The 25,000-nt window shown below is 38.0% G+C and overlaps 1 protein-coding gene and 2 long non-coding RNA genes across 3 annotated transcripts; 2 read left to right on the top strand and 1 right to left on the bottom strand.

Annotated features, from left to right (window-relative positions):
* The first annotated feature begins 1,644 nt into the window (after positions 1-1,644).
* Positions 1,645-5,124, top strand: LOC137999155 (uncharacterized). Its single transcript, XR_011122905.1, has 2 exons — positions 1,645-2,451; positions 3,641-5,124. It is a non-coding gene; the product is annotated as an uncharacterized lncRNA (long non-coding RNA).
* A 2,155-nt stretch (positions 5,125-7,279) lies between these two features.
* LOC138000554 (uncharacterized) lies at positions 7,280-8,833 on the top strand. The gene is made up of 2 exons (XR_011123155.1): positions 7,280-7,505; positions 8,718-8,833. It is a non-coding gene; the product is annotated as an uncharacterized lncRNA (long non-coding RNA).
* A 2,163-nt stretch (positions 8,834-10,996) lies between these two features.
* On the bottom strand, positions 10,997-20,927 carry LOC138000553 (uncharacterized). Its single transcript, XM_068847047.1, has 10 exons — positions 20,713-20,927; positions 20,293-20,355; positions 19,648-19,742; positions 18,095-18,149; positions 16,734-16,793; positions 15,101-15,161; positions 14,246-14,313; positions 13,363-13,410; positions 12,869-12,914; positions 10,997-12,643 (listed from the first exon to the last, which is right to left on the bottom strand). Exons 1-9 carry the CDS (start codon positions 20,749-20,751, stop codon positions 12,873-12,875), a joined length of 531 nt encoding a protein of 176 aa, XP_068703148.1. The 5' UTR covers positions 20,752-20,927; the 3' UTR covers positions 10,997-12,643; positions 12,869-12,872.
* Between the last annotated feature and the right edge of the window lie 4,073 nt (positions 20,928-25,000).

The raw sequence follows: 25,000 nt of genomic DNA, 5'->3' as shown, positions 1-25,000 counted from the left end.
TTCCAGTAACAGGTAATTACAATTCTTTCTGTTGCATACTGTTCATGTATGTTTTAAGAGGTGGCAAATTATTCTTTTTAAAAACATTAACATGGCTGGGACAATCCTTTAAATGCTAACAGCCCACTTAAGCTTGCAATCAGTGTCCAGAACTGCAAAAACAATGACCTTTGACCTGTGATCTGTGTTTTGTACCTGCAGCATTTTATTTTAAATGCCTTAACTGGCAAATATTTCTGGATCATTTGAAAGCAAAAGCTTACAGGGATCTGCAGACTGGCAGAATCATATCAATTTGTTAAAGTCATGATTCATCATTTGGCAAATACTAGCTAACGTATATTAATAATATCAATACTGTCTTTGCCACTTCTTATGAGTTAAATATGTGATTTAGTTATTATAAATATGCTCTACAAAATGTAATGTACTTTATCTTTGAGGTCACTGGTTGAGCTATCCTCTAGTCTGAGCTTACTTTTAAAATAATTATTGTTATTATCATAATTTATCACCTAAGGAGTACTTTCTTTTTCTTCCTTTTTTGTTTTGTTTTTAAAGACCAAGGATAAGCCTTGTTTAGACAGAAACACTGTTAAAATGCTCGCCACAATAATTGCTACTGGGTCAACATCTCACCAAATACAGGGTTCGTACCCTTTTTCAGAAACAAGTTTCCAGGACTTTTCCAGGACTTTTCTAGAACTCAGATTGATTTTTCAAGGCTCCAAAATTCACATTAATTCCTACACTCACAAGATCTCAATGTTAATTCTCCTTACTGTCTTCCATACACTTCATATTTTTTAGTTGAGTTTAACAGATTTCCAGAACTTTCCAGGACCAGTGCCATTTTTCCAGGACTTTCCAGTCCTGGAAAATGCCATAATAAAATTCCAGGACTTTCCAGGTTTTCCAGGACCCGTACGAACCCTGCAAATAGGAGAAATAGTTATGCAGGACAGTGATCTACGAGATGCAGTCAAAGCAAGGACATGGCGCTTAGATAGACTCCAGTGTTTTATTCATCTTTAACGATAACTTTAAAACATAATGTCAACATAGCAGAACCACCGATTGTCATGCTCGGTGTCCCCTGCTGTACAAAGAAGTAATCCGTATATAATCTTAGACCTTATACTTCTTCTTCTTCTTCTCGACTATTCAATTTGGTCACCAATCAGGGCGTTTAGTGGAGAAATTACAATAACCGTCGACTTTTTGTCTCCTGGTGATCCAGCGAAGTCCATGAAATTGTAAATGGGTGCAAGCAGCTGATAAATTAACGATTTGCCGTAGCCAGTTGGCAGAACTGCCAACACATCTTTGTTATCAATAACCACAGACTTAAGAACTTCGTACTGCTTTTCCTTCAACTGAAGATCGCCGGCACCTAAAAGCTGCAAGCCAAAATTCAAAGCTTCGTGAAACATATCAATCGTCCTCGTCCTTTGGTCAGCCATTTTCGCTCCACACGTTCTCTAAAACTTGCGGCTGCGCAGTTGACCGGAAGTCCGCGATTCGCGGACTGCAAATTGGCCCTGGCCAGGACAGAGCGCAAAAACCGCTGATTGGCTAGAGAATAATGACGTAAAATGGCTTTTTTCGCGTAACTGCGCCTGCGCAAACTCTAAAGATTCGAAGTGATGGAGACAGTGATCGATCTAAGTGGAGAAGAACACTCTAGCATTTGTCAAATTTTGTGGAAAGTTAGACGACTCATACCCTGGGTGCCAGAGGAATTTTTTTTTTAAGGTCGGAGAGAACACTCAGCGATTCCAAATCAACGGTTGAGGACACACGATTGATTACTTCGCAAGTCTGCATGTTATGATCAAGTAGCAATGCGTCCTCTTGTATCATTTTGTTGGTTTTGGCTACTGTGAATTTTCTTGACATGGGGTGTTGGTCTGCCCCCAGATTATTTAAAAATCTTACAGAAACCAGCGAACTGGCAACGAAATTCTTCTTTGTTCTCGGGAACTACAGGAGCAACTTGGTCTTGAAAATAAGTTTGGCTGGCCGTTGTTATTGAAGACTGTAACGTAACGCGGTCATACAACTTTGATCGTATAAAATCGTCCACTGGGTTTCTTGCTGTAGATGAACTGTGAGTGAACTTCAGCCACAAAGTTGAATTTCTTAACACCTGGGATTTACAATTTCCACGTCACGTAACCTTGACTGTTAAATGCCATCGATTTGTGCGAGGTTTTTGCTGCTGTTCCTCGCAAATATTTTTGCAGAAACCATTCCAGGAAATCTGCATCAAAGCGTCTTCCACTCAGTGTTTGGCAATATTGTTGTCCTCATCAGTTGTGGAACAGCCCAGAAAAGTACATTACTGTAACAGATTAACCATATTGGTCAACTTTTTCACATTTATAAGTTTGCAAAACGGCTACAAAAACACATGTGCAGCAAAGCTTTGGAAGCATGCAAACACTTCAGGTACATTATACAATAATAATAATAATAATAATAATAATAATAATAATAATGATAATAAGCCTTACAGCTTTAGTTAGATGCGTACCCCTGACTGAAAGTTGTTTAACACTAAAAATTAGTGTGAACACCAAATAATAATTATTAACAATTATTGTTTCGCCTGTGAGAGGCGCGGTGGCCTCATGGTTAGTGTGCTCGACACCGGATCGAGTGGTCTGGGTTCGGGGCCTGGCCGGGGACATTGTGTTGTGTTCTTGGGCAAGACACTTTACTCTCACGGTGCCTCTCTCCACCCAGGTGTATAAATGGGTACCGGCGTAATGCTGGGGGTAACCCTGCGATGGACTAGCATCCCATCCAGGGGGGAGTATAAATACTCCTAGTCGCTTCATGCTACAGAAACCGGAGATAAGCGCCGGCCTGATGAGCCTTCTGGCTCGTAAGCAGAGACTTTACTTATTGTTTCGCCGAAGGCAAGGTGAATATCGGTTAATAAAAACCGAGATGAAGTTGAGGTTTTTATTCACCAACATTCATAAAGTCTGAGGGAATATCGGAAACAATAATTTAAATTTGCCTGACAATAGAAGCAACTCAATTTCTTAGTAAATGATGCCATCATGCAAATCGACTATTACATAGTTGATTATTTGATTAATACACATTTGCTTTAAAACAATTAATTTATTCGTCTGTCACCTGAACAAAACAGCTTGTGGCTATTTTGAAAAACTGCTTGGGTGATTATCACGTAATAATAATCATCTCAATGACAAGCAATCAGCGCAGAGAACTTTCAGTAATTATACTAATAAGCATATAATTCCCATAGCACAAGACAATAATGAACAATAATATTATAATTCCATGAGTGCATGTTGATATGAGATCAACAACTCAATCATATCCATTAATTATTGTTTTATTAAATTTTCATTTGATTCTTAACACTTGGACAGATTTAAAGCCAATCAGTTTCCAGCGTGGTAACACTTGGCGCAATCAGTTTCCATATTATGTCATACTGTATAAGAGCTGTTAACTGAGAGTGAGTGAACCAATCAGAAAGCGAAAAACACAGTATCCGTGGTTCAAAATTTAATAACGTAAGGTATTATCTTTCCCCTTGTGCTTACTGTGTCATTATTCACTTTCTGTGTAATGGTTTTATCATTGTTTTTGTTTGTAGGAAATGGTAGCCATACCTGATTTATGAAGAAACTGAAGTTGTGCAGTAGTACAGCAACCTACTTTTACTCTCTGCAGATTAGCTTTCTTGGTTCATGGAAAACCCTTTTCATTATAATTGTAAATACATTGTGGCATGGAAGATATTCTCAAAAAGGTCTGGAGAATGTTCACCACCAAAATTTCCCATTTTGTCTGGATCATATAAGTTCTTTCCTCCTTTTGTTTAGTGGTTGACTAGTGACTTGTGAAATTGTATGGTGCACAAGAGCGCTAAATGCAGTGTCTCCTTTAGTTGTAAAACATATATTAAAGGAACACAAATAATAATGTCATTGTTGTTGAGTAATGTTAGGATTTAGTACTGCCAGTGGTATTACAAGTGTCTCTTTTGAGTGGATTCCCCAATTTTCTGCTAACTTGACCCAAACAGATATATATAGGTGGAGAACAAATTTGGGAAAATGTCATACTGTATAAGAGCTGTTAACTGAGAGTGAGTGAACCAATCAGAAAGCGAAAAACACAGTATCCGTGGTTCAAAATTTAATAACGTAAGGTATTATCTTTCCCCTTGTGCTTACTGTGTCATTATTCACTTTCTGTGTAATGGTTTTATCATTGTTTTTGTTTGTAGGAAATGGTAGCCATACCTGATTTATGAAGAAACTGAAGTTGTGCAGTAGTACAGCAACCTACTTTTACTCTCTGCAGATTAGCTTTCTTGGTTCATGGAAAACCCTTTTCATTATAATTGTAAATACATTGTGGCATGGAAGATATTCTCAAAAAGGTCTGGAGAATGTTCACCACCAAAATTTCCCATTTTGTCTGGATCATATAAGTTCTTTCCTCCTTTTGTTTAGTGGTTGACTAGTGACTTGTGAAATTGTATGGTGCACAAGAGCGCTAAATGCAGTGTCTCCTTTAGTTGTAAAACATATATTAAAGGAACACAAATAATAATGTCATTGTTGTTGAGTAATGTTAGGATTTAGTACTGCCAGTGGTATTACAAGTGTCTCTTTTGAGTGGATTCCCCAATTTTCTGCTAACTTGACCCAAACAGATATATATAGGTGGAGAACAAATTTGGGAAAATGAAAGGAAAAAATACTAAACATACATCAGTTGATTATTACAATACACTATTTAATTGTTTTGTTCAATATTATTTGCACTAGAAAGAAAATTAACGACCATAAGAATTTAGTCTGTGATAAGGAAAAGTTTATTCTGACTAAAACCTATATTGGAAAATTATTTAGGCATTTGGGGTGCTTTTTCACAGGGTTACATTTGCATGGTATTAATTTTTATGTCAGTCCAATATTTTTCTTGAAAACTGTGTTGTCTCTATAACTTTGTCCTTTTTTGTGAAGCATGACATTTTCTTCTCTCAATTCAACATTTGATTTGTGTTGCTGATCTTGTTTTTCCAGCAAAAGTGTGTTATGTTGAATAATAATTATTTTTGTTATATAACTGTTTTTGCCCCCAGCAGCGCATGCTCTCATTGGTTACTTCAAGGTCACGTGACATCTAACAAAAACACTTTTGTCGTTCAAAAGTCTCTGAGTGGGCAACAGTGCAAAATCTATGACGTCAGAGGGTAACAGTGCACTGTTGCCCGCAAATATTGACCAACGACCACCGTTGCTGTTCCCATTGCATGTTTTCCTATTTGTGCTATATAACAAATCACTTAATGACTGGTCTCTCAGGAAACAGTTCATTTTGTTTCCCTCGTCTGTGCCTCAGGGGAACATTGAAATTTTTAGGGAAACAAAATGAACTGTTTCCCTCGGGACCAGTCATTAAGTGTTTACTGTTGGGATAATAGCAAAATTATTGACCTTGGGTGTTCGGTGACACAGCTACATTGTAAATCATAACCATTATGAAAATGATATCTGTTTTACCTTATTATAGTGAGCTAACTTTTTGGTGTGGTTTTTCTCACAGGTCTTATAATAGGCCAAAAGCAATTTGAGAAATTCATGGGGTTGTGCATCGTGTTCAATGCAGTTTGTTCTGTGCATGTAAATAATAATATGAAATGAAACATGTTTAGTGGCACTCAATATAATGCTAAGCAGTGTACTGCTGTCAGTGGTGTGTGTGTCTTGGTGAAGGGGGGGGGGGGGGGGGGTTAGTACTGCAAAGGCATTGGTATGTCATTGTGGTAATGAGCTAAACCCAAATACTTAACTTCATGTTTCTTTGTGAAAGTTTTTGTTTTCATTCTCGATTTTTCTCTGCCTAATGTCCAGCTCCTGCTTTTGATCCTTGAGGGTTTTCTACCTGTCTGACTAATTCTGTGTAACTTAGTGCTTCAGTTCTCTTGGCAGATTTTTGGCACTGACAAAGAAGGGGGCGTAGAATCTATATTAAGGGGTAGGGGAAATTCAATTCAGGGCAGATTATTATTGCAACTATTGTAATGTTATTGCATCACTCACCTTCATTGGTGAAATGTATTCATCCATGTGGCAAATTCTGTAGTCTTTGTGAGCCAGTAGCAAGTGGCCCTCGAATAAAAATTTTCTAGTGTGGTGAACTGTTGTGCTGGCATCAAAAGCCCAAAAAAGCGCTTTGCACATTGAACTAGAGCACCTTTGCTGACATTTTCAGTCTCTAAACGGAAAAAGCAGCTTACTTTGTTGAATAAACTTAACTCGCCCCTTGCAAAGAGTCCCATTAGCTTGAAAAAGCACACAATCCCCCGGTAGTCAGATGTGACAGTTGACATATTTTATTTTTAGTTACAGAAAACATAGCAATGAACGTTGTTAAAGGGAAGAAAATAACAGGGTTTGTTGTCAATATTTGCCGCTGTTTAATATAACAGGCAGCCGCTCTGTCGCCTTGGCTTATAAAGCGAGAAAACTTACATTGTATTACATGAACAATGTCGACAAGATATTAACTCGACGTTAAAAACATACATGTACGCTATATGCATTTCAGGACAACTTACGACCCCAAAACCTCACAAACTATATCGAGTGGCGTGAAAGTCTAAGGCACTGGACTTCGCTTTTCTGTGTAAAACCAGTTACAACTGTGAAGACGAACACTAGCGGTAAAAAAACCTGCTTCTCTTCAAACTTCGATTTGAAAAAGTCTCTCTTGGTGTATGAAATCGGAATTCCACCTTCAAACACCTCTCAAAAATTTTCATATCAACGAAAAAAAAGTCATATTTGATATGTTTCGCGAAAATAATTTACCTCCAACATATTTCTGTTCTGAGCTTAAAGAGTAACCGACCACCTTAAGAAACGCAAAACTCTAAACAACGAACGTCAAATGAAGCTTCGAAGCTCGTCAAAAACTCTATTGCTTTAGGCGAGCTGGTTTTGGTCCGATCTCTTCCCTGACGGCTCTGAAGCATCGTTGAATGATGGCAGATTCAGATCATCTTTTTGCAAATTTTCTCAGAGAAACGCCAGCGGCGTGACAGCCTCCACAATGACGTGGTGGATTTTGATTTGTCGTCCGCCATTTTGAAAATGGAATGGCGGCAACACAAGTGTGATTCTAGTGCGCATGTCTAGCGGTTTTTGCGCTCTGTCCCTGGCCAGAGCTCTCGATCCGTGGCGCTGGCCAAGAGGATCGCAGCTCTGGGTACGAGAATGGCATGAGACGCGAAGTGTCCATTTCGATCGTTTGATCTCGTCTTCTGCCTGTGTCACTTTATAACTCTTGACGGTGTGAATTTTGGAAGTGAGATCGTGGTGATTTAATTTAAGGAGACACATCAGATCTGTGTAATATATTTGTGTGGAATTTTTGGGCCTTGAGATCCAAACCCAGTTAAATTTGTTTGGGAATATGCGCTGCAGAAACTAACCGAGGCTACGGTGAGTGTTCCATATTTGTTTTTGAAGCATGAAGTGTTCACAACGTTTGGTTCAGTTTGCACACTAGGGTATTGCCCATGCAATCTCTACAGTTTTCATCAACAAGATAATTTGGGCAGGGTTTTCTGAAATCACCTTTACAATCAATCATACATGTATTTACAATGCGTTAATTAAACGTAACATGTTCTAAGAGCATTATTTGAAAGTTGTCAACCTTCTCCTTGAACCAAGGCAGCAGTTCATTTAGAGTGCTGCCACTCTGCAATAGCCACTTAACCTCCTGACTGCCCCCATAAAGGCAGCTGTCTAAAAGAAAACACCTTGCCAACTTGTGAAGTTGGAATGAACACAAGTACTGGCCAGAACTACACAGAAAATATTGAAGGTCTTTGTCCCTGTCTCAGGGCATTTCTTCAATGAAAAGGTAAATTGGTTGCAAGACTGGCCTCTGAGATTACACTCAGAAGAAGTTCTAGTTGCACAGTAGTGTGATCAATAACATTGTTTAATTTATTGCCATAGTGAGGCTTGATTACAGAATCATAAATACTTGCCCACCAAAATACCCTGTGCAATCAACTGATACACCCATGTTCGGGAGACTGTTGGCCTGTTAATTAATGGAACACCGATATATTAGGAAAAGAACAATTTGTTAAATAAAAGTACAAAGTCCAGGCTCTGCTTCCTGTTAATCCTAGGATTATTGACAGGGAAATACTGCTTCAAAGTGGCACCCGAGTGACTTAATTGTAGTCTAGCTTCCACAATCGCCAAATAATAATGATCTATCATTATTGTAATAATGCAACACACTTGGTGTCAACAACTATGTCAAAACTTGGAAGATGGTATTTTTCTTTCCCCATTGACTGGCCATTATTTGCAAATCTATGTTCAACCCAACGTCCAAGGCAAAATTAAGGTTAGACTCAAAAAATTTAAGACATGTGTTAAGGCAAACAGTTAAGGGTCATTGGTTTATGTGTGGTTTATAGTATGTTTATATGGTTAGCTCATCATGTTTTCTTTGTCTTGGTTGTGTAATAAGAATGACTTTTTGTACTAATTTTCACAGCCCCCATAAAAACTGATATGTGCAGTTTCCTGTGTCTAGGAAAATAATAATATCATTATGATGTTGTAGATTATAGCATTGTAATATGCATCTCATGGACAATAACATTCATTTTCGTTTTTTGTCCTTAGGGAGATGGATCCACCTGGTATTATTTGCGGCAGTTTTGTGAAATATTAGCTCTAAAAGGAGCGAGAAGAAATTCAGCCTTTTTTTCTCAGCAATAAACCACAATAATCTTATTGAGTTCACTTTGTTCATGTTGCTAGTGTGGAACAAAAGACTGGATAAAGTCACTGAGAAATCCAGACAATGCTGTTGAGTTTTAAGCAGTTTCTTTAGTACTCTTCACATTGTCAAACTTTTCAGTTTCTTCTTAGAACTGAATACCAGTCCTTAACTTTTTTTCAGTTATGAACTTTTTGGACCATCACAGAGCTTTAAGATGCCACTTTTTTAAATGTTGTACTTACAAAAAAAAATGGGGACAACATATTCAAGCAAAAACATCACAAATGCATGTTGTTTGCACCTGCACGCAAACTTTGCGAATGCTTTTGATCTGATGAGTTGCCAACCCAGTAATGCTTCAGATACATGTAGTGACGTCGAAACCCAGAACACCTTCAAACACATTCAATGACAAGTTGTCAGAGAAAAAATTAAAATAAAAAACAAACATCTTCTTGAGCATTGGAACCCACATGGAATAGCCCTTGCATATGTGTATTATACTGATGACTAGATTCCATCTACTTAATATACAATCATCTTTTTAGGATAATACCACCTACGCCAGTCGGCAGATAATGCTAGAGTGAACTTCTTGCTATACAGCTGAAAATGTTAATTTTGTGGAATGCCCCTTTCAGGGATGTTTCCTAGTTGTCTATGCTCCAAAGATTTTGTTCAAACCCATCAAGTACAATGTAGCATGCATGTGTGAAATGTCTCAAGTTTAGATCAGTTTTGCAATATGCACTGTGTTGTCTGAACTGATCCTTGTAAAATTTTTGTAGTTTCTTGTCAATTGTTAAATATGGAAAAAAGGATTTACTTTCTGAAAGAAAAATAACATTAATGACGTCTCTTGATCAGGTTAGGATCTGATGAATTTTTATTTTAAAAGACAAGCAAATCAGGCGCAAATTAATTTTCTCTGAGCTGTTTAATGTCAGTAAGTGGGCTTTCCAGGATGAAGCACTTTTTTGCCTGCTCTCTGTGTATCATACAGTGTACAATCTTTTCACCGGTTTATCTCAGTTTCTGTTGGGGCTGGCTTTCATCGCTCTTCTATAAACTTAACGAAAAATGCTGTGTAAAGAGCGAAAGATGTATTTTGCTTTCATGATAATTATAAATTCGTATTAAAATTTGGAGAAACGTGGAGGTCAATTTGCCTGAGTTCTTGCATCTTTGCATACTCCATTTTAATATCGCTTTAAGCATGCTTGCCAAAATATCTTTTGTAAGCGTGTCACCATTCACCACCCGGTCTATAATTCACCAGTTGTCTTCCTTTATTGTTCAGAGTATTATAGAGAGTATCTGGAACGTCATAAGGTTTTTCAATGTCTCTTTACCGACACAGACAAAGAGGCATTGTCCTGTATCGCAACCACTCGACGAACTAGTCTCCACCGGTAAGTTCGAAGCTCTCACCAATTCCACCGGCAGAACATCGCCAAAACAGGGTTTAAGGGAATTTCTGGTCCTCCCAGAAAACCAAGAACTTGCAAAAACCGTTCGAGAAACTTGCGACAAAAGCCAACACTGTCAAAAAAGTAAGCATTGCAGCGTTCGTTACCTCCATTCACCGTATAGTCACACGAAAGGTGCATTTACCACGCGAAAACAATTTTTACACAATTTGTACACCCCTTCAATTTTTGGAAAAACATCAAAACTCGTCAAAAATTGTGACAAAATCCTTATCTTTCAAACAGCGACCTTATTTTTTTGATTTAATCAACGGCTGTCATTTTCCGGCGAACAGATAGTCTTTTTGAATGAGCGCGCCCTTGAGCCTGCGTTTCGTGCCGCGGGATCAGTGACTTGCGCAGTCGTTTTTCAGCTCTGTCGAAAGGGTAGGGATCAAAATCTACAGTCATTTTGGTCAGTGGTTAATAATGCACGAAGCTACAATAGTTTTCTCATGGTCTTTCTCATGACGATCATAAACAGCAAATGTGTTAAAGATGACTGCTGGAAGGTAGGAGTATCGCCTAAAGAGTCAAACTGATTGTAGTTGATAAAAACATTTGGCTGTGGACAATCTCATGAAACCCAAATTATTACGTTTTTTTTTGGCGGGGGTAGGGGGGGGGGGGGGAGGGAAAGAGGGGGGATGACACTAAAGCTTACTTTTGCTAGAAGTGAAGAAGTTTGCTATACATCAAAAATAGTTTTATTTAAAATTGTAATTAAAATACTGGAAGCATATATTAAGCGCAAAGGCCACAATTTATAAAAAATATTCTAAGAATATATGGCGACAATACAAGCTATTACAAGCGCTATCAAAAACTATGGAGTGACACTCAAGATCTTCCACGAAAAAACGGGGATATTTTTCAGGAAGATCGAAGGAGGGTATGCTGACTTTCAAACTAAAGTAAACAAAAATAATGATACCTGTCTCAAACAACTTTGCTTAGGTTTAAATGTGAGGTGAATGTTCTATCTTTTTAAAAGAACCTTGCTTGTTGGAATTAACAGTTGTGCCTCAGAACGACCCTGATAAGTAGAGAATGAATTTGGTAATTATACAGTCAAGCAACAATGCACATGAATCACTCCCCTGACCAAACACTACTTAACAATGACATGTTCCTGACAAAGTCATAAATTATGTTCATTGCAAGTTCGCTCTTTACTCTTATTTTACTTTATTTGAAAGTCACTAAATTCGAAATAAAAAAGTTACACAACCAATCAAAATAATCAAATTTATAGCTCATTCAGAGATCTCTGGAAAATTCTTCTAAGATAATAGATTGTTGGCCTAGAATGAACAGGTAAATTAAAGCTACAAATCCTGAGTGATCCATTGTAAGAGAGACACAGCAAGCATTATATACAGCTCTCAAATGGCAAGATTAGTACAGCTGCTATTAATATTTTACTAACATACTGGGTCGCCACTTTGTGTTATGGACAGTCCCCACATTTCACTAACAATTGAACAAATATCATTGCCTTGAAGCCAAGGAAACTTGTCAATCCTTCAAGAGTCATTTTTCAGAATGCTTATAATTCAGTTTTCCTACCAAGAAAATACATTGTTCTTTTACACACCCAGAATCAGAAAGCCTCAACATTTACTGGATCTTAATGGCACAGATTTTTACAGGTCATTAAGTGGGTAGGCTTCTCCAGAAAACTGAGAGAAATTAGAGGCAGTGAAATGCTACTTAGCAGTTGTTTGTCATTGAGGCTTTCTGTTGAGTAAGAAATTTTGTTTGCCATTGCTCATCACATCTTCACACGTTTAGAAACACTGTGCTTGTCTAGGAAAACAAAGCTGCTGCTTTTCAGCCATCTTTTACCAAGGCATTCCTGTACACAACCCAACATTATTTACACTAGAGCGGTTTTCAAATGAGTGTCGTAAAACCAAAACCAAAGTAATTACTTTGACCAATCAAAAAGTACGGAGACAATCTGGTAAACCAATCAAAACTCGAAGAAATTACACGTAGCCAACACAAAGCGCGGGAAAATGTGCACGCGCGAGCAACGATTAGTTTTGGTTTCACTTCTGATTGGTTAAAAAATTGGCGTGAGAACTTTGAACCAATCATTGAGTGAAGTAATTATAAACCAAAGCAATTCGCTAATTACTTTCGACACTCAATTGAAAACCACTCTTAACACATAGCTAGAAAACCAATTAAGGAGAATTCGCAGAAAGTTAGACTTGACTTTGTACCAACTATGAGACAGCAATGATTACTGGAATCACATGCATGCAAGGGTGTGAAATGTGTATGACGTACATCACACTTGCAAAACTTTGCCCACTTCTTGACTAGAATTCATGTCCAACAAAGGAAATCTGCAAACAAAGAATAAAAAATGTTTGCTCAGATTAACTCACTATCTTCAATAAGAGAATTTTGTGCCAATACTATTTTACTCAGAGCCAACCACTCAATTGGGTTTCACATACTAACAATAAACCCTGGTGATTTAGACAAACACTAACTTATAGGTTTTCTTTTGATGATAATTATCTCTTCATAAAAAGAAGAAATACCTTCATGCAATAGTCAATACCTGCCTTTTTAGAAGATGTAAGCTGTAGTGTAGTATTGAGTAGCAGGTTGCTAAAGAAAAAAAATCCAGTAACCAGAAGTGAGCCAGTGAATAGGTGGGTTGTTGGCATAAATTTAGGGCAATCTTAGGGTGGTGAGGATTTGCAGGCAGATGGAAGAACAGCATGGTAGTCCATATCATGAAAAATGGGAATATGAAACAATGCACTTCCAAACAATACCTATAACAATAGTTAAAATTGGTTTGTGTTCTTTGTGTGTGCTAGTGGGAAGCATTATACCAGATTGTCTTGGTTGTGAATTCAACCCTTAAGCTACTACCCTTGGGAAACGTTGCTTTCTTTGAGTTGGGTTCTTCGCTGGAATTATAAACGTCGTTCCTTTCTTTGTATCACCTCACAAAGCTTCAAATAATCCTTGCACACCGCAGTTATACTGATAACTTGAGCTCCAATTTTCCTCACATTTTTAACAATTGACAAAAATCGGTACTTCCTACCTGTACATAACTGTATGGGTGAGTAGGAACATAATATTGTGGTATTTGCTAGGGAAAAAATGATAGTTTTCTTAGAAAGACTGTTGAAAGATGAGTTTGAAATTAGTAGTTGCAGTTTACTGCTCAATGGCACATGGCCCTCTGATATCAAATAGTTGTAGGAAATTTAAGTTGCCAGTAAAATGTTGTCAGTATTAAAAACAGCTGACGTGACGAGAATATTGCCTTAATTGTCTAGGCAACAGAACTGTACAAGTTCCATTTCCAAGTACTTGGGATCAAAATTACCCTGCTTTGCTAAGTTTTAAGCCCTTCATACTTAATCCCATCCTTGGGATACTCTTTGGGGAAGAAATTAGGGTTATAATAATTAATGGTGTTAGTAAAAACACTAACTATGCTCAAACAGATAAACTGATTAATTAAGTAAATTTACAACAATATTATTTCCATGCACATGAAGCTCAATGCTCTGTGGAGTAAGAACCATGTTAATTGAGACCATTAGCACACTTAGCAGTCCTGTCAACACCGATATGAACCAATTAAAGGTAGTCTCTAAGGGGGCTCAAAATAGTTTCATCTTTTTTCACACAAATAAACATATTCTGTTCTTAGATATAGTTAGGGTAGTCATGTCAAGATGAAATTTGGCCAGGGTATTACGTACCCATCATAGATTTCTCACATCAAATTTTCCTCCAAAACACTGTTACCATGGCAACGATATAAGGTATTTCTTAGAGCCTTAAAATCAACATATAACAACATATACGTATATATACGCGCACATGCTCAGCTGAAAACCCTTTTGAGCCTCCTTAAGCTCAAAACACAACATGTTCATGTTTCCATGCAACTCCAAAATGACATTTCATTTTACCTGCACATGATTGTTGTATGTACAACTGGGTTCTAATGGAATAAGTACTATCTGGTTAGCAACGACACCTGGGACAGAAATATTACCTCTGTTAGTTAAACTGCAAGACAGATTTAAATGGTCTACACCTGGTTACCTACACACTCAGTACACTGAAATGATTTCTTTTTCTTGCAATTAAAAACTGTTGCTCTCACACAATAACCCAAATGTATAGGATGTTTGAATTCCTGGACTACTTGACTGTGCTGAGGGTAGTTAATAGCAAACGCTGATGGGATTGAAGTATGTATGGCACTTTCAGAATGAAGGATTGAATCAAGCCATTGTTTATTTATTAGTCCTGGACCAGCAATTCAATACTATAAGAAAAAGGGTTAAGACAATTTTTTTATAGATAGCTTACATTGTCATAGAAACGATCTTTCCAATTAAGCAAAAATGTGAGCGAAATGAAGATGGCGACAAAATTATATTGTTTAGATCAAAAAAGGTTGACCTTGTAGAACCCAGAGTTGAAGTCAGCAATGTTGGGGCAGTTTCCCCAGTGTGTCCAAGGGTTGAGTTTGTTAAAGGTTCTCGGGATTCTCTGCTCCAAGAAATACTTTGGTTTCCCCTCCTGAACAAGAACCAGACTCCCAACAAAAAACAAGGCAAACAGTTTGGCTGAATACAACTGCTTGCATGACAATGTCAAATTTGTACCAACTAAGAAATCTTAAGTTAATATGGAGGTCCAAGTATTTCAAAGGCTTTGTACAGATGCTGGATTTTCAGCTGACACCAGGAAGATATGAAAATTCTACTTCTTAAGTATATACATATATTATGTTCTTCTGTAAGTTCAGTACTAACCTCCATTTTGTGCTGTAGACAATGTACCCCCATTGTGGTACTGTACAAACTGGCCAGATGCCTAAAGATAGATGATCATGGATATGAATAATTGTTAAATTTTAGATTTTAGATATAGTTAATCAATTACACCTGTAAATCAATTACACCTGTAATTAATTAATTAACTAAGTAATTAATAATTAATAATTTAACTGCTTAGCTCACTGCAATCTCAGTTAGGTCCTTGTAAAACTGAAACAACTTCCAACCATTAATGTAAAATTGAAATACATGTAGTTTGAGTTGAATGTTAAACACTTGTTTGATTAACGAGATTGGCTTAGCAGCCAACTTGGTGCTACACAGTGTCACCTTTTTTAATTGTACCACCTACTGCATTAACCAATAGACATAACTACGCTGAATGCGGACATTAAATAAGCCATAATTATGTCGTCAAATTTTCAAGCTCTCAGCTTAATGCCTTGAGTTTCTGAATTGCAGTACAAGACTGCAGCTCATTTGTAACCTACTGTACTAATCACTTGTCAATGAATAACATCTACAATAACTTTTTTCTTAGCCTGTTCTGTAAATGCTACATGATGTTTCCAACCATTTTCAATTTCATTTCCTCCTTTTGGAAATCTCTGAATTTCTGTCTTCTACACTTCCTACGCAGTGCATGTTTCCAGTAGAAAATGATTTGAAGTAATATATCCAAAACAAGTGCGAATGCTTCATCGGGGTATCCAGACACCATCAAACCGATGACAGCACAAGGCAGAAGGCCGAGTGTTTCTATTGTTTCGAGGTGCCTGGATACCCCGATGAGGCAGGAAGCACAAATTTTTGGTATAGCTGCTTCTTAACAAGTGGCCAACTATTGTTATTTATCATTGTTGAATCATTTGGTTAATTAAACAATAGATATATGTGATAAAGTCGGTTTGGATGGAATGTGTCATTTGAGAGTTTAGTGTTTACCATAATCAGTTGTTTGTGCGACATGGATGAATCAAGTTCAAGGTTTCGACAAAACTTTCGACAAGGAAAAGAAGTTTGTTATCATTTCTGTTCTGAAATCTACAGTTTACAAGAACGAATGGGTGTTTAGATTTTTCGAGAATGGCAAGACCAAACAGCACTCAAGATTTGAACTGTTGAGCCAGGTGGACTGTTCATTAGGTGAAGACATTGGTGTGGATGTGCAAGAGTTGACTGAAAGCATCGAAAACATGAATGCTAAAGTCTAAACTACTGGATATCCAAGTTCGTGCAGGCGGTTGAAAATAAGTCAGGTGGTGGATATCCCTCTCGGACGCTTCATGGTATTGTTTGCGGTTTAAAGCGTTCAAATTTTTGTTGTTTGCGTGAGACGTTACTTGGATATAATTAATTTATTCATGTCACATGATTTTTTCTGGAATTAGTAGACATCTGGATATTGTATCCAAATCTTTGAAGATTTGGATACGATATCCAATTTTCATCTAGTTTTTCATTGGGTAACCAAATGCATCCATGTGATGTGGTATACAGCTGTTGATTAGTGGACTCAAGTTATGAATTATTAATGAGTTTGAGAAATATTGCTCACATTTAACATAGTTGTAGAGAGCTAAAAAAGAAGTGGCAAGAAGACTGATACCTCCTTTTTGACGGCTTTCCGAAGGCGAAGTTTCCTGCCGCCTTTGTAGTCAACAGTGCCCTACAATTTAAAGGTTAAAATGAGACATTTTTTACATATTTAAGGCATCAATCCTATTTCTTGGGTAAAAAAGTGTGAGGGACTTAGTAACACACACAAAATCCATAGGATGCTTTTCTGCAGCCTCACAACAATTTAACTACCGGTAATACTTTTACTCCTGGACCACTAGTTTAATGTGTATATACTGTTTGTGCCTTCCTTAATGATAAAATGCAAAGAAAGAGTTTAGAGCCGATTTGAAAACCTTAGGAAAACTACATGATTGTCAAGTTTTCAAGTTGAAACTTGCATGAAGTCAATGAAAACATATTTTGGCTTAACCCTTTTCTTCTAGATTCACTTGAAATCACCAAAACAGTTATTTCAAAACAACTTGAATTCGGTAGAGGTATAATTTATTCAAAGGCGACATTCCATTTAAATTACTTGCATAAATGCATGTAAGGTCACAGAAACAAAAATGAGAGTGGATCTCTTAAATCTTAGATCCCCATAAAATGACATCTTAAATGCCCACCTTCAACCAACAGCCTTTTCGACCACTTGTTTTTGTTATGGAAATTTGCATTGCTTATTGTCGTGGTTAACTGGATGAATTTCAGATTAGGGCAGAATTTTCATACATGAAAATTGTTGCGTGGCATGCAATGCCTGTCGGTTGAAGGTGGGTCTTCAACAAAGGTCTTTGGAAATAATCATAATAATCATGTGTAAGGAATGGTTATTAAAATGAATGATCAGGGATGGGGGTGGGGGATCCCAAAGTAATGAGGGCTTCAAAGAGAAAGAAACAAAGGCTATCCATGACTGCAGAAGACCACGAATAGGTTCAGTTTAAGATGGTGTTGGGGACTTGTCAGAAATTATCAGAGGGAAGGGGGTTGGAAAACCGAGGAGGGTCACAGTTTTTTGAGCCCTTCAGAAGGGAGGGCCACGAAAAAAATAGACAGCAAAAGAGGGAGGGTCACAAGAAATTAAGCTGGGGGGAGGGGGGGGGGGGGTCAGAGAAATTTAGGATGAGTTCCAGGGGAGGGTTAAGACATTTCAATCCCTTACCTAGGGACGGTCATTTTATTTTCACCACTTTACTGAAAATCTCCACCCTTCCTCCTTGCTACTAAAAAGGAAGAATTACATTGAGTGCTGATCTCAAACACAGAGGCCAAACCCAGCAAAATGGGAAGATGACAAGAATTGAAAATGCCAGTTTCAAGAGTACTGGAAGTCAGAGTTGCCATGGCTTGCTGGCTTGATGACTTTTGATAAACCCTAAAATGTAGGATCAATAGAAGCCCTACCCTTTTTAACAGTTCATCTCTGGCTCCTGTAGATGAAAACGTGACAAAGCCATAACTGAAAAGACAAAAGGTCGAAATGTCACTGTAAGAAAACAAATGAGGCAAGCTAGACAGCAAAAAACTTTTGAAAGGGATTTCAGCCAGAAAGAGACTAATGGCTACTATTTAACCGAAGGTTTGCTGTATGAGATGTCACTGTTCTGCTGATACAGTCTGTCTTCCCAAAGATTAGCAGCATATATGAAAAGTATATCAGGGAGGGTGAAGTTTCTGGGGTGGGGCATTCTAGACATCACAAAACTTGAAACCTGTTTATTCATCATAGACAAAGTTTGTCACCCTTTCTGGATATCAGTAATAAACACAGCCGTCTGTGCATTCACAACAAAACTTTGAGTAGTCACGATTTGTCATGCTTCATGAGAATGACCCATCAGTCCACCTGATAACATCTTATATGCAAGTCTCTCAAAAGCCCTACCAATACAAATGTCAACATAACACATGAAAATTAAAAACCCGTCCATCAAGTTTATTTTTTAATACTAACGAAAAAAAAATCCCACATTGTTGGAACGCTATAAGTATTGTGCTTTAAGAGATAGACCGAGATGACAGATTGCTAAGACGATTTGAATCATGGTCACACACTAACAAGGTATTTGAAGTATTAAAGGCATTGAAAGTTCAAAGGATTATCTCTTTTCAGATAACCCTTGAATGACATTTGCATCCAAAGCTTTCAAGAAACATTAAAACGTGGCACTTTTGATCCGGATCTTCGTTTTATCAAATTAACACTCTAGTTCATGAAAACCGCCTCTTCAATTTCCTCTGATCGCTGTCACCTCAATACAAGACGTTACAATTTTCTAATCTGTGGACAAAATCCGACATTAAAAGCAAGAAAATGATGGTTAACTGAAATTCGGAGTTATAAAGCTCATTGAATATCCGCTAACTTGAGGGCGCTTAATTTCCTTTTGTCAGAACTCGCCGGCCAGAACTGTCAGTTTGCAAAGAAAACGCAACAATTTGAAGGATCATTTACATGATAATCTCTCGCATTCTTCTGGAGGAGTATATATATCATCCTCGAAGTGTGTTAATTTGAAGACGTTGTAGAGTTAGTCCTTTCAAATGCCCGTCTGGCCGGTTTAGTTCTGTCAAATGGCAAGCGTCATAAGTTCGTTTGCATCGATCTGCTTTATTTATTTTTATCTATGTTTTGTTTTTCTTTTTTGGAGTATCCGAGTTTTAGTTTTCTGAATCGCGACGAGAAACAGAAAGGTTCAAACGATACACAGACATTTGGCCAAAAAGGGGCCATTTTTAAACTAGTTTTTCAAAAGTTTATATTCATCTTCTTTTCCAAGCAAAACACGTTTGAATCCTGTGTGGTCTTTCTCACACATCACGGAGCGCAACCTCCAGTTGTTTTCAATTTTTGGGAAAGCCCGACTTTTTTCCAGTGCAGAGCGTTTTGGGTGCATTTGTATCAAAGTTGGAGGTTACAGTAACACGAAAAGCAATTTACAATGTTAAATCTTTACCCTTTATTGAGTCCCGTTTTTCTATCACATACAATACGCACATCAACAACTTCTCCGAAACTCGAAAAGAAGTTTTCGAGCTCCAATTCAGAAGTCTGCAAAAGCAACAAAAATAATCACAAAAAGGAATAAACAAAAGAATGAAACACTTCCTTTGAAAGTTTCGTTTGCACGAGAAGGGAAAATCGTCCACGTTGCGAGTGGCCGGGTGACTCAGTTCCTTTCCGGTTACGCCACTCGCGGAGATTACTGTACTGTAACGAATTATGGATGGATTTAATTTGGGTTTGGGATTATGAGAAACAGGTAATACTTTTTCGAAAACGCACTGACGGTTTAATAAGGAGCAAGGTGGCTGTTAAAGAAAACGGGAAAAGAAATCTGACATAAGTAGGAAATCCGTCAATTTAATTCAGTGCGCAATTGGCATGGTCAACCAAATTCAGAACCAATTTGGCACACTGCTGAGCCCACTTAACTTGTGCAACATTCCATGCCTCGCCTCAAATGACGACCTAAATGACTCATACGGATAACCTTAGCCCAGCATTGTCGGAAAACAAATTGATTTCAAAATAATTGTTTTCTATGCTGAAATATACCACAAAGAAGTAATTGAAGAAGAAAAGAACTCCCTCGACTTACGTCGCGAGCGAGACCGCCAATAAACACACGATTGATTATTTCCTGGCCTTCCGGCATTGCGATCTGTGAAAGGAAAGTTGTATAATTTGAATGTGTTAAAATTTAAGCTTGAGCTTTAACTGTGAAGGAAGAGGCTGAAAACAGACTGCGTCGTTACCATGACTCAGTGACCTGTACTCGAAATTGACACTTTATAGCCGGAATAGTTTTGGCGTTTGTTGTTTCGATTGATAGCAAAATGACTAAAACAGTACTCATTCTGATGAGTAGAAGTGACCATTTCCTCCTTTAATCCAACCAAATATGTTGGGGCTTTTAATAATTAAGCCTGCATCGGTGAGTGCCGGAGAAAATCAAAAAGCTTCAAAATCGGTTTCTCTAAGTTCTCTACAATAAATAAAGGAGAGGATTTGTACTCACATTCGCTGCTGGGGTAGCTGAGTTCCTTGGTGCGCTCATTTCAAAGTTTCCCGAATTATCGAAGTATAGGACGGACCTTTGTTTTGAGCAACGTTACTTCAAAGACAGCCAATTTCTTTTTTAAACGTGTGCTCTGATTGGGTAATACAACGATAATGATCGTTGGCTCAGTATTGTCGCGTCTGTCAAGGTGCGTCTCATTGCAAGCGCGTCAAAACTTTAACGTGACCTGGCTGATTTTTCGTCAAGTATCCCTAACTGATATTTTTGTGTATATAATTCCAAAACGATTACAGTTTACTGCATGCTAACCGCGCCATTTGCAGGATTACCGGAGACATATGTATTCATATTCCTTTAAAGAAGCTCATTCAACGAGCGCGACGAAAAATAAGGGACACATTTAACAAGGCAACCTTAAATAAACGATTCTTAAATTAAATCAAATCTGTCAATTGCCTTTTTTTTCCTGTTCCAGCGAATCTAACACTTGTTTCCGTTCGTCAAAGAGACCATCCACGTTGATAGAGGTGCAATCCGCCAAAACTTGTTTAAGGCCCCGATTCTGAAGTGTGGCGCCAGAGAATTCTTCAATTGTTACGAATACGTAATTTGCACTTTTCTGAAAAAAACAAGTTTTTTTGTCGTTGTTGTGAGTGTGAAAGAACAATGAAAATGCAAGCAAAAAAATCACCTACGTGGAAATAAAGTACATGATAAAAGCAAAACTTTTAATTTTGGATCCTTCTCCTTATCCCGACACTTTCTTGCGTCAAAAAACTGACTTGCGTTGGTACAAAATTGTCATTGAAGATGTTGTTGTTGTCGTCGTTGTTGTTGTTGTTATTTAAATTGTAGGCGAATGATCTCACCCCTGCGCCACCCACCCCTCCCTGCTGCCCTTGTTCGTAAGCAAAACTCTTTCTGTTAGGCGAAGAACTGAAATGAATTTTCCATCCATGTGGGTTTTTTTTACAGCCTTCTAAAACCCTTTTATGAACGTCCTTTCAATGATCGTTAGACGATATACCCGATAAGAACAACAAGTAATCGTGTTTGACATTGTTTTTAAACTAGAAGGTTTAAAACGGGCTTCATGTCATATTAACATAGACGAAAGCCAGAAATCACCCTTACCCTTTTTTTACGGTGATTTCCTCACCCTAACTGGACTATCTTCAAAACGGAGAAACCTATAAACTGTTTGTGTCAAGCCGACATAAGCCAATCCAAGTCAAAAGAACCAAGTCAATCAGGCCCGCCTTTCAGTCCTACCTGCCCGGAGCACGCTTTCTTCAATTCTTCTAACGTTGGTTGTGTAGTATATAATTAAATTTCAACAAAGAGTGTCTATTAGAATGTACAGACTACACTTAAAAAATTACATTGCCTTCCCTTTTACTGATCTATTCCAGGACTGGAATTCATTAAAATTCCAGGAAACTGTGGGATGTTTGTAAAAAAAACTGTGATCAACAATTTATGACTTACTAATCTCCAAGATCCCCCAATTTTCTTTCACGGTTAGTCGGGTTTTGTCCGTGCAAGAACAAATGAACGTCTCGGGATTTAAGAGGGGTTTTCCTAGAATGCGAGCAGTCTCTCTTTTTGTTCGAAAATCCACCGAGAGAATGTGATATACGAGGGGCGAGGCCGCGAGCCGCAAGTAGCACGGGCGTAAGAAGACGACACTCGCATATCACGTTCTTTCGGCGGATTTCTTTCGAGCAAAAGAGAGAAAGCACGCAGTCTAGGGGTTTCCTTATATTTGCCCTTGCAATTAAGTCTCCTGTTATTCTCTTTTTTATCTCAGTAATTTTTATAAGGGCTTCGTAGACTCCATTTAAATTTTCGTTAAATACACCAAACGTAACGAATATTCTAATGAAAGCAAATTAGGGACAGTGTCCTCAACAGCTATAGACAACGCTCTGCTTTCTACAGAATCACCAAAACCTCTTTCCCAGGATCTCTTTCCTAGCCTCAAGGGGATGGGAATTTATCAAGAAAATAACCCTCAACATCCTTTGAAAAACAAGTGGACCATAGTCACCCTCGGGTAATCCCGAGCTTTTTGGAAGTAATGACCTAAGAGCGAAATTTTAAACATCACAAGTCTCGTTCATGGATCTTTCTTTGCTACAAAACCTCACCAAAACGCTTGTGAAATGTTTTGTGCAACTTGTCTCGCAATGTTTTGGCGACATGGTGGCGGGACAAGTTGCTCGAAACATTTCACTGTGTAACATACTCTGCAACGGCTAAAATCGTTGCGAGACAAGTTGCAAGAATCGTTGCCGAAAGTAAAATTAAGTTATACTTTTCGTGCAACTTGTCTCGCAACGATTTTGGCCGTTGCAGGGTATGTTGCACTATGAAATGTTTCGTGCAACTTGTCCCGCCACAATGTTAAGGTCTGAGTTTTTGATACTCCTTAAAGTTTTCTTTTTTCTCAAAATACTGAATTTTTTTTTGCCAAGTTTCTTTTTTGCCTTTGTCACAACCGTCGGGCAAAAATTTGAACTTTTATTTCAACCCTGGGCTTTTTCTTCTTTTGGTACAGACTTTGGATCTCACGGTCGACCATTCTGACCTAGGGCCCGTTTCTCGAAAGTCCCGAAACTTTACGGGCCATTTCGGGTCCGTTCTTGAGATTCAAAGAGAATTGTGACAGAGGATTTAAGTCGTTGCTCGAAGACTGGTTACTGCTAGGTATCAAAATCGATAGGTTTCCATGGTATTTAACACTGGTTAGCGCTATCCATGCTTCGAGCAACCCGGGCCTAATGGATAGCGTTATCCACCTAGCTTTTCAACAGCCAAGGCCTGTTGGCTCAGTCGAGGAGAGACTGACATCAAACCCTCACTCGATACGTTAATTAACTCTACAAGACACGATTTTAATTTTTTTTTTATCAGTGTGCTAAAAGCCGGAGGTAAACAAACACGAGTTCAAAAAAAAAAAAAAAAAAGAAGTGATTTTTTTTTTCATTGGAGTAGTATTTTATGTTTTGGGCGATTCTTAGTGATCGCCTTCAAACCCAACGCACCATCAAAATTATGATAGAAAGAAGAACTTTCTCCTTCCTTGTTCATTTTTATTCCTACAAACTACATGCATGTAGCTTTTTGTACAAGTCGAAGTGTGCCGATCGACACAAAATGAGTTACACTTGTTTAGGATATTGGGCTTCTAAAATTACACCATTTTAGACAGCAAAACACGTTTAAATTAGTCTTTCATGATTACGGTGCAACCCAGAAGAATAATTCTTTTTTTTTTACAATACAGTACACTTGAGGATTATCCTTTCGGATATGCGCTGTTACTTCCTTTTCCAGTTAATTATACCAGCCCATAAGTGATATGATCCAAGCCGCCAGCAATGAGACAAAGTCATTTCTAGTTTCCGCTTGGGGCACTAATTAATGTCGCAAAACTATAGTTTAACGCGCAAACATAATGGCTTTGTAAGTCGATGCGGCATGTTTCGTTCGGGGTGTTCAGAACAAAAAAAGTCGTATGATTGGATGAACGCGCCTGCTGTTGAGATGATAAAAGGCCTGGGCCGGGCCTTTTCTCAAAAGTTCCGGAAGTTTTTCGGGACCGAAAAGCAATTCCCGAAACTAAGATCCATTCATTTTGAAGAATTGGTCTTTGAACATATTTTCAACACCAGCAAAAACAAACCGAACAATTGCAAAGTTACGAGACAATTTCCTTTTGAAGATACAAAGCGTTTTATGTCACCCGAAATACGCCCGAAAAGTTTCGGGATCTTTGAGAAACGACACCCTGCATGGAACTTGTTGACAAAATCCAGCGTTTCTCTAAGCCCTGAATCTTCTCGGACATTTTTCTGTTGCCATAACTTCCTCTGCATCTTCGAAAAAAGTGGGAAGCCATTTGAACCATGACATTTGGAAGTTATTTAGCCTTCATAAATATTCGTGTTCTTTGACCATTTCAACATAAAACAAACAGCGGCTACAAACATAATGATAAAGCGCATTTTACTTTTGACTCGACGTTTCGTATGGTACAACATTCCACTTCAGAAGTGAGATGTATACTGTAGCATACGAAACGTCGAGTCAAAAGTAAAATGCGCTTTACCATTATGTTTGTAGCCGCTGTTTGTTTTATGCTTTTTATTATTTTGTCTTTTCTTGTCTTGAAAATATGAGAAACTTGAAGTAGTTTTACAAACACCTTAAGTCTCTTAGACTTTTTAAGGCTTCATCATATGTCCCCGATAATAGGGCTGGCTCGGTTATAACGGGCCAT

This window comes from Montipora foliosa, chromosome 4 (genome assembly GCF_036669935.1).
Source record: "Montipora foliosa isolate CH-2021 chromosome 4, ASM3666993v2, whole genome shotgun sequence".
NCBI lineage: Eukaryota > Metazoa > Cnidaria > Anthozoa > Scleractinia > Acroporidae > Montipora > Montipora foliosa.
Note: the sequence above shows the minus strand (reverse complement) of the source record. Positions and strands in the feature narration are given on the sequence as shown.